At 44.1% G+C, this 12,913-nt stretch overlaps 1 protein-coding gene across 6 annotated transcripts in view; it reads right to left on the minus strand.

The window, feature by feature from the left end:
* The window catches only part of LOC149439062 (protein DOP1B-like), a 657,792-nt gene that overhangs the window by 551,346 nt on the left and 93,533 nt on the right, over positions 1 to 12,913 (minus strand). For all 6 annotated transcript variants that reach the window (XM_089659538.1, XM_089659534.1, XM_089659535.1 and 3 more), the window contains one exon: positions 11,846 to 11,990. In XM_089659538.1, coding sequence (XP_089515664.1) covers positions 11,846 to 11,990 — 145 coding nt within the window. The remainder of the gene's footprint in view (positions 1 to 11,845; positions 11,991 to 12,913) is intronic.

Consider the following 12,913-nt stretch of genomic DNA (forward strand, 5'->3'; position numbering starts at 1 on the left):
ATAATGTCCCTTCATTTGTGTCAGTGGAAAGTTTCCCCTTCTATGGGTGTCATTGAGAAGAATGTCCCTTTCATTGGTGTCAGAGGGAAGAATGCCCCTTATATTGGTGTCATTGAGAATAATGTTCCTTTACATAGGTGTCATTGAGAAGAATGCTTACATTGGTGTCAGATGGAAAAACGGGCCACTATTCCCCCATTGATACCAATGATGGGACACTATTCCTCCCACTGACACCAATGATGGGGGCACTATTCCTCCCACTGACACCAATGCTGGGGCACTAATCCTCCCACTGACACCAATGCTGGGGCACTATTCCTCCCACTGACACCAATGATGGGGGCACTATTCCTCCCACTGACACCAATGATGGGGCACTATTCCTCCCACTGACACCAATGATGGGGCACTATTCCTCCCACTGACACCAACGATGGGAGTACTATTCCTCCCACTGACACCAATGATGGGGGCACTATTCCTCCCACTGACACCAATGCTGGGGCACTATTCCTCCCACTGACACCAATGATGGGGCACTATTCCTCCCACTGACACCAATGATGGGGCACTATTCCTCCCACTAACACCAATGATGGGGCACTATTCCTCCCACTGACACCAATGATGGGACACTATTCCTACCACTGACATCAATGATGGGGCACTATTCCTCCCACTGACAGCAATGATGGGACACTATTCCTCCCACTGACAGCAATGATGGGACACTATTCCTCCCACTGACACCAATGATAGGGCACTATTTCTCCCACTGACATCAATGATGGGGCGCTATTCCACTGACACCACCAATGGGGGCACCATTCCTCCCACTGACACCAATGATGGAGGCACTATTCTTCCCACTGACACCAATGATGGGGCACTATTCTTCCCACTGACACCAATGATGGAGCACTATTCCTCCCACTGACACAAACCATGGGTGCTCTATTCCTCCCACTGACACCAATGATGGGGCACTATTCCTCCCACTGGCACCAATGATGGGGCACTATTCCTCCCACTGACACCAATGATGGGGACACTATTCCTCCCACTGACAACAATGATGAGGTACTATTCCTCCCACTGACACCAATGATGGGACACTATTTCTCCCACTGACACCAATGATGGGGCACTATTCCTCCCACTGACACCAATAATTGGGCACTATTCCTCCCACTGACACCAATGATGGGGCACTATTCCTCCCACTGACACCAATGATGAGACACTGTTTACTCCCGGTGACACCAAGGCATTTTTCTGCTCCTGCTATCCACAGTCTGCCCCCTCCCCCCCCAGTAATGTGGCCCTTTGTTTCCAATATTTGGAGACCTCTGGTTTGGTGGAAACTGATCTTTGAGCATTGTAATCTAGAAGCTCAGATCTGCTTTTCCACTTGCTGCCTTCCTGTGTACATTCCAGGGATCCCGTGTGTAGTAGGTAGGAGGGAGTGGTGTGACCTTCCTCTGATCATTCAGCTGTGTGTGTAGTGTGGCATCCTGCAAGGTCCAGTATGGACAAGGAGGACTTGCACCATCCAGCCATAGACTGGAGCATTACTGAGCTATTGCAGTCGTTAAAGTGACTGCAGAAAGAGATGTGTCAGCATGCTGGAAAATCTTTCTGCAACCGATAGCCAATGAATTGCCACAGTCACTACAGGACTTCCAAGGTTTAGTTCTCCTTTCTGTCTGCAGACTGTCACTTTTTTACATTGTGCCTTAGAAGTTTTCTTCTTGTTTCTTCCTGTCTTGCGAGTAGCTAAACTGCCTTGTGGGGCCCCGTAGAGCCCCCCATAGCTCCACTTACCTGCGCACTTCAGCCGGGGACAGCCTGGTGCATGCAATTTGCTGTCATGTGACTATTATGTGACATCCATTGTGCGTATGCTTCAGCCTGGGACAGAGGTGCGCATGTGCGGTCATCAGCAGGGATGAAGGAAGGACCGTGTACTCCTGATGTGGGCGGGCATGAGACAGGGGCACGCATGTTCTGTGTTCTCACTGGGGGTGAAGGACCGTGTACTCCTGATGTGGGCGGGCATGAGACAGGGGCACGCATGTTCTGTGTTCTCACTGGGGGTGAAGGACCGTGTACTCCTGATGTGGGCGGGCATGAGGCAGGGGCACGCATGTTCTGTGTTCTCACTGGGGGTGAAGGACCGTGTACTCCTGATGTGGGCAGGCATGAGACAGGGGCACGCATGTTCTGTGTTCTCACTGGGGGTGAAGGACCGTGTACTCCTGATGTGGGCGGGCATGACACAGAGAGGGGTGAGATACAGAAAGTCCTTCACCCTGAGATGCTCAAAAGCAGTCCAACCAAGGAGTCGCCAACACTGCAAACACCAGGTAAGTCACCAACACCCACCTGACAGATATTGAATGCATTACCAGAAGATCAGGTGGCACCAAATTTGGAAAATAGTTCCTTGATGCTGAAAAGCCCAAGAAGCACTCACAGATCTAGTAGAGTGCGCCTTGATGGGAAAGGGTGGAACCAAAATGTAGAGACCATATGCTTGAATGATGGTCTGTCTTTGCCACCTAGAGATGATGGAATGAGAAGTTGCGGCACCCTTATGGAGACCATCCGAGATGACAAAAAGGGAATCAGTCTTTCTGAAAGAAGCAGTGCTGGAAAATGGACTCACAACCACGGCCATATGCACACAATGGTAAAACATTTTCCTTTTCATGAAATGGAATTAGAAAGAGAAATGGAAGAATGATAAGTGGGGGTGAGAGACAGAAACTACCTGAGGCCTGAACACAACCTTGTTACTATGTAAAACCAGAAAAGGTTTCTTGCAGGATAAGGCCTCAGCTCAGACACTAATCCCAGAGGTGATGGCTACAAGGAATGCCATATTGTAGGTGAGAGCAGAAAAAGGAATGTCTCTAATAACGATGGGTCGAACACCCCCGTGTTTGGTTTTCTGTCAAACATTCGAACCTAAAGAATGCTCGAGCGCAAACTTTGAACTCAATGCAAGTCTATGGGACTCAAACTTGTAAATTTAAAAGTGCCCATTTTGAAGGCTTATATGTCACCACTGACTCCACCCAATTGTGTACATGTGACCGGCAACTGTCAGATCTGTCATACTGCGACTAGCGCTCGGCGAGTGCGGACGGGTCGGTGGCCGTCGGGTTTTTTAAAAATGTCTCTTAGCTGGCGTGGTCAGGATAATGCTGGACGCTGTGATTGTCGATGGATTACATCAAAGAAAACCATTTTTTTTTCTTTTCATTAAAGGACTTGTCAAAAACTGTTGATTTGTTTTTTGTTCAATTAAAGGAATTATTTAAAAGCCCGGTGACTTTATCTTTTCAAAAACCTTTAGTGAATGAGTAGGGGTACCCATTATTCACAAGGGGGGACAGCATCAGGGTGTCCCTATATTTAAAGGGTTACCCTGATACTAATGAGCCCCCCTGCTCACACATCCCCACAACCACCGGGTTAGGGTTGTGGGGAAAAGGCCCTAGTCCCCATCGGCATGGGAACACCATCCCAATGCCGAGGGCACGTGGCCTGGTAAGCCAAAGGGAGGGGAGTGCACAATTGCCCCCCCCCCCCCACCTTTCTTGCCCTGTCAGGTCTGCTCTCGGATCAAGGGTCTAGTAGGAATTTAAGAGGAACCCCATGGTTTTTGTTCCATTTTTTGGGATGGCATTCCCCTTAAAAGTCCTACCAGGCCTAAAGGGCCTGGTATGGCTTTTACAGGGAACACCACGCACTTTAAAAACTTTTTTTTACTGTGTGGCCCCTCCTAACCTTCCTATCAGATCCAAAGGGCTTGGTATGGATTAGGGGAGGGGTGGGACCCACGCTGTTTCTTGTTTTTTTTATGTATTTTTTGTTTTATTTTATTTGCTTTTCTTTTTTAATACTATTAAAAGTGTAAGCAGCCTTATATAATATGGGGTGTAGACTTAGCCGTGAGCCATGACTGGCCAAAGTCACTGACTGGCCAATCATGACTCTTACAGTGCATTGTGCTGTGATTGGCCAAAGCGTTGCACCTGATCTGTGGTCAGGTGCATTGCTTTGGCCAATCATGGCTCTCACAATGCACTGTGAGAGCGCAATTCATGAGGACCAGACTTCCGTCCCGCTGCTCTGTGCTGGAAATGACATCACTAACCTGCGCCCCACGTGTTATGCCACCAACCTACGTGGCTTTGTCAAGGAAGCTTAGTGACGTAATTTCCAGCACGGAGCCATGGACTGGAAGTCCGGTCCTTGTGAATCGTGCTTTTACAATCAGTGTATATGTTAATGTTTTTATTGGTATTTGGCTTTTAGTTCAATAAACAGTATTACAATATTAGAGGCCATTTGTTTTTCCTTCCCTGGGGGTCCCAGAGTGGAGGAGAGGAAGTGGAGGTGACATTTTTGGAGTGGAGGTTATACTACTGATGGAGGAGATATACAGTGTGACCCGTTGCTGCCATCTAGAGTCTACGTATGGAATTACAACTAAGCACTTGTGACCTGTGTTTATATAGGTCCTGGTGTCCAGGTGAGCGGCCATCTTTACATGTGGTGGTGGTGTTTATCACACGGTTCATTTTGGATTACTGGAATATATTTGTCGAGTGAAGCACAGAATTCATTTTTGGATCACTTACACATTATTTGTTATGAACTATTTAATGGACACTTTGATTTTTTTGACTGTTTCATTAGTATTCAGAGTAGCACAGTACTATATCAACATAAAGTATTTGACATGTATCAGTTTGGAAAGGGTTACAAAGCCATTTCTAAGGCTTTGGGACTCCATCAAACAACAACTAAGAACTGCAGTTAAAGTCAGTGTTCACGATTCAACAATAAGAAAGAGACGGGGCAAAGATGGCATCCGTGGGAGAGTTTCCAGGCGAAAACCACTGCTGACCAAAAAGAACACAAAGGGGGTTATGGACTAGAACTGGAAAGTGCAAAATCTGATGCAGCTGTGCATGGTAGCCAGTCAGCTTCTAACTTCAGCTTGTTCAATTAAGCTTTGGTAATAAAACCTGGAAGCGGACTGGTTTCTATGCAGAACTGCACCAGATTTTGCACTCTCCAGTTTTAGTAAATCAACCCAAAAGGCATGTCTCACAATTGCCAAAAAACATCTTGATTATCCCTAAGACTTTTGGGAAAATATTATGTGGAGACAAAATGAGACAAAAGTTGAACTTTTTGGAGGGTGTGCATCCCATTACATTTGGCATAAAACTAACACAGCATTTCATAAAAAGAACATCATATCTACAGTCAAATGTGGTGGTAGTGTGATGGTCTGGGGCTGCTTTGCAGCTTCAGGATCTGGATGACTTGTCGCAAATGATGGAACCATGAATTCTATTCTATTCTGCCAAAAATATCTTGCCATGAGTTCTTGACCTCAAGCTCAAGCGCACTGCATAGCAAGGCAATGATCTGAAACATACTAGCAAGTCCACCTCTGAATGTCTCATAAAAACAAAATTATTGTTTTGGAGTGGCCTAGTCAAGGTCTGGACTTAAATCTAATTGAAATGCTGTGGCGTGACCTTAACCTCCCTGGTGGTATGATTATTTCAGATTTTTGGTGCTGAAAGCGGTACCATTATTTTTCATGGAAATTTGGCGTTTTAGAGGTGAAACTCGAAAAATTAGAATATCGTGCAAAAGTTCATTTATTTCAGTAATGCAAGTTAAAAGGTGAAACTAATATATGAGATAGACTCATTACATGCAAAGCAAGATAGTTCAAGCCGTGATTTGTCATAATTGTGATAATTATGGCTTACAGCTCATGAAAACCCCAAATCCACAATCTCAGAAAATTAGAATATTACATGCAATCAATAAAACAAGGATTGTACATAGAACAATATCGGACCTCTGAACAGTATAAGCATGCATATGTACTCAGTACTTGGTTTGGGCCCCTTTTGCAGCTATTACTGCCTCAATGCGGCGTGGCATGGAAGCTATCAGCCTGTGGCACTGTTGAGGTGTTATGGAAGACCAGGATGCTTCAATAGCGGCCTTCAGCTCTTCTGCATTATTCGGTCTCATGTCTCTCATCTTTCTCTTGGCAATGCCCCATAGATTTTCTATGGGGTTCAGGTCAGGCGAGTTTGCTGGCCAATCAAGCACAGTAATCCCACGGTCAATAAACCAGGTTTTGGTGCTTTTGGCAGTGTGGGCAGGTGCCAAGTCCTGCTGGAAAATGAAGTCAGCATCCCCATAAAGCTTGTCTGCGGAAGGAAGCATGAAGTGCTCCAAAATCTCCTGGTAGACGGCTGCGTTGATCCTAGACTTAATGAAGCACAGTGGACCAACACCAGCAGATGACATGACTCCCCAAATCAACACAGACTGTGGAAACTTCACACTGGACTTCAAGCATCTTGCAGTGGGTGCCTCTCCATTCTTCTTCCATACTCTGGGTCCTTGGTTTCCAAATGAGATGCAAAAGTTGCTCTCATCAGAAAAGAGGACTTTGGACCACTGAGCAACAGACCAGGTCTGTTTTTCTTTAGCCCAGGTAAGACGCTTCTGATGTTGTTTGTTGTTCAGAAGTGGCTTGACAAGAGGAATACGACATTTGAAGCCCATGTCCAGGATCCGTCTGTGTGTGGTGGCTCTTGATGCACTGACTCCAGCCTCAGTCCACTCCTTGTAAAAGTCCCCAACACTTTTGAATGGCCTTTTCCTGACAAGCCTTTCCAGGCTGCGGTCATCCCTGCTGCTTGTGCAATGTTTTCTTCCACACTTTTCTCTTCCACATAACTTTCTATTAATGTGCTTTGATACAGCACTTTGGAAACATCCAACTTCTTTTGCAATTACCTTTTAAGGCTTTCCCTCCTTATGGAGGGTGTCAATGATGGTTTTCTGCACAACTGTCAGGTCAGCAGTCTTTCCCATGATTGTGATTCCTACTGAACCAGACTGAGAGACCATTTAAAGGCTCAGGAACCCTTTGCAGGTGTTATGGCTTAATTAGCTGATTAGAGTGGGACACTTTGAGCCGAGAATATTGCACCTTTTCACAATATTCTAATTTTCTGAGATTGTGGATCTGAGGTTTTCATGAGCTGTAAGCCATAATCATCACAATTATGGCAAATCACGGCTTGAACTTTCTTGGTTTGCATGTAAAGTGTCTATCTCATATATTAGTTTCACCTTTTAAGTTGCATTACTGAAATAAATGAACTTTTGCACGATATTCTAATTTTTCGAGTTTCACCTGTATATTGTAGGCCTGTAATTTTTAGGAATAACTCACTGAAATCTGTCCGAACAAGAGTCTAGTAAACATCCCGGGTATGTTACAATTTGAAACGCGAAATCATAAATTATAATTTATTAAATGATCATAAAAATAATAATAAATATAATTCAATAATATAATCAGACCAAAAACACTGAAATTTGAAATAGAGCGCCAAGTTCGCACATCACTGATCTTAGTCGCAAAATCATTTTCAGTGTCTGATGACGAATTTCCCCACAAATCATTATCACTCAATTCTGCAAGTGGTTCTAATTTACTATTGCTGTTCTCTAGCCGGTCTAAAACCGCTTTTGACCTAAAGGGACGCTTTTTGGACTCCATGGACGTTTCTCAGTTTCCAGGCAGAAAGAACAGTAAAAATGCAGGCAGGGCACAGGACAAAGCACTAGGGACAAAATGTTTGTGAAATGCTTTGATACAGTAATGTTTTACTATGTGATTTTAGTGAATGTCACTTTTTGTCATTTTCAAATTTCTCACTGTTCCGTCCCCCGTATGGCCCGACGCTCGCAGGGGATGGAACCCAGATGACAGATGCCGGCATCTGCCGGATAACATTGCCGGGGACGCTGCAGGAGGGACATCGCGGTAGCGCAGGACAAGGTAAGTGATCGAGGGATTACGGAGCAGCGCTGTAGGGTAAGCCCGAGTGTAGCTCGAGGTTACCGCTTGTGGTACTGAAACTTTACCCCGAGCTACACTTGGGAATACCGCCAGGGAGGTTAAACAGGCTGTTCATGCTCAAAAACCCTCCAATGTAGCTGAATTAAAACAATTCTGCAAAGGAGAGCAGGCCAAGATTCCTCCACGGCGATGTGAAAGACTCATTGTCAGTTATCGCAAATGCCTGATTGCACTTGTTTCCCCCAAGGGTGGCAGAACCAGTTATTAGGTTTAGGGGGCAATTACTTTTTCACATAGGACCAGGAAGGTTTGGACAGTTTTTTTCCCTTAATAAATGAAATCAACATTTAAAAATTGCATTTTGTATTTACTCCGGTTATCTTTGTGTAATATTAAAATCTGTTTGATGAACTGAATCAATTAAGTGTGAAAAATACAAAAAAAAACAAAACAAAAACATACTTCTCTTTAAATAGCAGAGCATTAGAAAAAAAACAGCTGGTAGTAGGAGGTGCATCCAGTGTCTAATTTTCCTGTAGACAGTATAACCCGGAAAGGAAAGATTTCCAGTGTCCCTCAATGGACGAGAAAGAAAATTAGTTTGTATTCAGTTTATCAGGATTAATGAGGATTATGTTTTAGCACGTGTCTTTCCATAAACCTCATTTGTAAATTATTACATGTCCTTAAAATATTTTTAGGCTGCAGATATGAACTTAAACTCTGCCAAGAACATTCATCCAAATATTAGGCATAGATGTTTGATTGTTATCTAGACTTGCTGAAACTTACAAACTGTGCCAAGTACCCATTTACACTCAGATGTAATACACTTATGAAGTGTAAATACGAAGGCTTGTCACATTATCTACACCTGTATTCTCATATCGTGTCAGTACTGCTTTCAGAACACAGGCCACCTACAAAGAATACTTACCACACTTCTGGCTGATTTCATGGTCATACAGAACATAAAGAGGCCCTTTCAGGTTTCTAAGCAAACCATAATACCAGTTCTCTGCAGTAGAAGAGGTGTTATACTCACCTTTCCATAGGCCTGTGTCTCCTACCTCCCCCTCTATTCCAGTGCTGCATCCTCTTTCATCCTTTTCAGCACTGCACACAACCAGCATGTCTGTGTCCACAGCTGTGTGCTATGGTCCCTTCCTCTGACCTGACAGCACACAGCAGTGATACCCATCCCACTTCTGGTTGGATCGCCTAGGTGATTTCACTGGAAGTTTAATACCCAAACCCCCCTTTCCCCACCCACAGCCTTTTGGGACATGTCTCAGGTCCCAGCAGGCTGCAGGACCATTCACACAGTGCAGCGCGGCTTGCACATGTGCAGTGGGAAGCCAGAAGAAGTCATAGCTGGCTTCAAACACTAAACATGCCAGGGCCAGGGTCCCAAAGACTGACAACCAATTGGCCCAAGTTGGGGCAGCGCTGGATCCCTGGACAGCAGCTACAGTATTTGTGGCTGCCAACTTTTAATCTTTTACAGAATAAAGAACCACTTTAAGACAGTGCTGAGAGAGAATAAAGCTCACCTCTGCAAGCATGGAGAGAGCGTGCACACTGTACACAGATGGCGCGGAGGCAGAGACCATGGATGACTGCGCTGCGGCATTTTCCTCTGTGCGGAGAACTAATTACCATTCAACCAAGACAGACATAACAGGAAGGAAAAGACCTAAACCAAGCTATCCTTAATAGGTCTCTCTCATTTCCTGCTCTTTTATGGCACATAAGCCCAAGTTTATGACTCTTTAGAAATCAAGATATGACAATGTTGTATCTTGAATAAGATTGTCTGTTTTTTTTTTTTTGTAGAGGAAGATTAGATCACGTTTTTGGAATAATTCAAGCAGAAAATCAAAAAGAGCAACTGTATATTAACATTAGAAGTCCACTACTAGTTGTAGCATATGAGCTAAGTCAAGCCTGAAATATCAGCAAAGCTATTACTTATTTTTAACTGTAAAACACTTTCATGAAAACATCACAACTGATAACATTTTGCTATAATATAATTTGATTGGGGTACATTCACACCCCTGCATTTTGCCGTTTGTTCTTGTTTTGATCATATCAGTTTCAGATGCTTTTGAGATCATTCAGAATTTTTTGACAGATGCATTTGACTTGTAGTTAATCTCCTTCTGCACTATAAAACAGATGAACAGAGGGCACAACAGCCTAGTGCATTACTAAAATATTATACTCACAAACCAACTGAGTCAACAGGCATAGCAAAGAACCAAGACACACCTGTCTCCAGATCAACAACGCATGACCTGTGATGCAGGGAGGCCGCTTTTTGTTCAATGCGGCTTACACACTTGAAGGGGCAAAACTCTCTCCTTCAGAAGAAGCCTGGGCTCTGAAGAAGAGGGGCTGCCCCTCAAAACGTGTAAGCCATATTTGATGAATAAGGACTCTCTGTCTCACAGGTCATGCGTTGTTGATCTGGAGACAGTTGTGTCTTGTGTTTTTTTATATGCCTATTTACTCAATCTGTTTGTGAGTATATTATTTTCTTTTATATATCAATAAACAATGTATTATGATAATGTGCTAGGCTAGGGTCTGTCCTCCGACTGCAGCTATTCCTCCATTTAACAGCACTGATATCGCAGACCACAAGTGTAAACACAGAGAGGCGTCCATGCTGGGAGTGTTGAGTACATGCCTTTTCTATTTTAATTTTGTGAGTGGCCAATTTGCATTTGATTTGAAAATTAACGCTTTTAACTCTACTGCACTTAGTGTACGCTCTTCTTGTTTGTTTGCTTGTATGTCATTTGTAGATTACCCCAATCTTGTCAGGAGCAGCACCAAAGGCAGCAAGAGGTGTTTTATTACTCTTGATGATTCCAATGCATGGACTAAGGATTTGTGATTTAATTAACTTATGGACATGAACTGTTTTTTTCTGATGAACTTAATTTTTGTTTACATTCCACAAGTTCCTTCATTTACATTATTATAGTCATAAGTATTTTGAGTGGGCTAAAAAAGCTTTTTTTAAAATTGGCTCTGAAGAAAAGGGGCTGCCCCTCGAAACATGTAAGCCATGTTGTATGAAAAGGAGTCTCCCTGTGTCATGGGTTATGCATTGCTGATCTGGAGACAGTTGCGTCTTGGTTTTTTGCTATGTTGGTTCAATCTGTTTGTGAGTATATTTGCTTTTATATATATCAATAAATGGTGTATTATGGTAATGCACTAGGCTGTGTGCCCTCTGTTCATTTGTTTTATAGTGCTGCGTATGAAGGGATATCCATAGATCTGGGAGGTCCGCAAGGCCTGCTAGTGCCATAGCCATAAGTGGGAGGATTGGGAAGCCTGTTAAACTGGCCATACATTACACAATTTTCTTTCTTTAATTGAAGGTAAATCTAAAAGGAACTTTACAACGTGTGTGAAGACAGATGCCGCTCTGTGACCAAGCCCCCTATGGGTGGGGCAAAATGCATCAGCAGGCGTGGTCAGAATGACAGCTGAGGCCATTCACTACACTCTGTCCCTCTCTGACTCCTGGGGATCAGTCTGAGCAGTGTGTATCTTCATGCATATTGTCAAGTCTCTGTAATTTCTAGGGACGTTGCTCCCTCTTCTCTCTGTCGGCAGGGTGATTACTATTTGCTGTCAGCCTCGAGCAGCACCAGAAACAACCTTTTGGTTTAAATCTAAAGGAAATTGAATTGTATGATGTATGCCCAGCTTTAGACTCTCAGCACCACATTCGAGCGCGGGAGAGTGTATTTAAAGTTAACCTCCTTCAAGAGGGTTTTGCATTCCCATAGACTTATATGGGAATTCAAATCCCATCTGACCTGAACAAAAGCCCGTGGACAGAGGATCAACAAAAAAAAGGCATAAAAGATCATGATTTTACTGCCATCTTACCGTACAGCTCTTCATCAGCATCCCCATCATCCAGAGACACCTGTGGCTGGGCCTTCACTTCCAGGTTTCTGCTCTGCCAGCCGGTCTGTTCTAAGGAGGAGCCCGCCACGTTTCCTACCGACTCCAGGATCTTCTGTGTCACCTCCTGTAAAAATCCACATGGTTTATCTTTAATATCTGGTGGCACATATATGAAAGGACATCCTTACCCAATATCAATAGGAATGCCAGATCTTACAGTTGCCCCTTATGTAGGTCAGAGCGGCATGCCTTTAGACATATCCTCCTCTCCAATCCCCACTCATGACATTACCATTAAGATCAACAGCAAAACCATTGGTCCCTCTGCATATGCCAGGGTGCTAGGTGTAACCCTAGACTCTGACCTCTCCTTTGGACCCCACATCCAATCACTGGCTAAATCCTGCCGCCTCAACCTCCGCAACATTTCCACAATTTGCCCCTTTCTGACCAACGACACCATAAAAAACCGTATCCACGCCTTGGTTTTATCCTGCCTTGATTACTGCAACTCCCTCCTCACTGGTCTACCGTTACACAGGCTATCCCCCCTTCAGTCTATTATGAATGCTGCTGCTAGACTCATACACCTTACCAACCAATCAGCGACTGCTGCCCCTCTCTGCCAATCACTGGCTTCCACTAACCCAACATATAAAATGTAAAATACTAACCACAACATACAAAGCCATCCACCTCTGTGTGATGCGATTGATGTGTTTACTGGCACTTTTTGCGGTGCGTTTTAAAACACTTGTTTTTTATGCATTTTGCTGGGTTTTTTAGCCAACAGAAAACTACTGACTTTGATGCCACTTTTATTGGACTTTTACGTGATTTTGGGAGGGTACAACTTAGCTGCGACTTTGGGAAGGTACAACTTAGCTGCGACTTTGGGAGGGTGAGACTTAGTTGCAACTTTGGATGTGTGCGTATTTGATACGACTTTGGATGGGTGCAACTTAAATGTGACTTTGGAAGGGTGAGACTTAGTTGCGACTTTGGGCAGGTGCGACTTTAATGCTTCTTGAGTGTCAGAGTGTTGCA

This window comes from Staurois parvus, unplaced genomic scaffold (genome assembly GCF_062004578.1).
Source record: "Staurois parvus isolate SC_StPar_1 unplaced genomic scaffold, SC_StPar_1.0 ptg001162l, whole genome shotgun sequence".
NCBI classification, from domain to species: Eukaryota; Metazoa; Chordata; class Amphibia; order Anura; family Ranidae; genus Staurois; species Staurois parvus.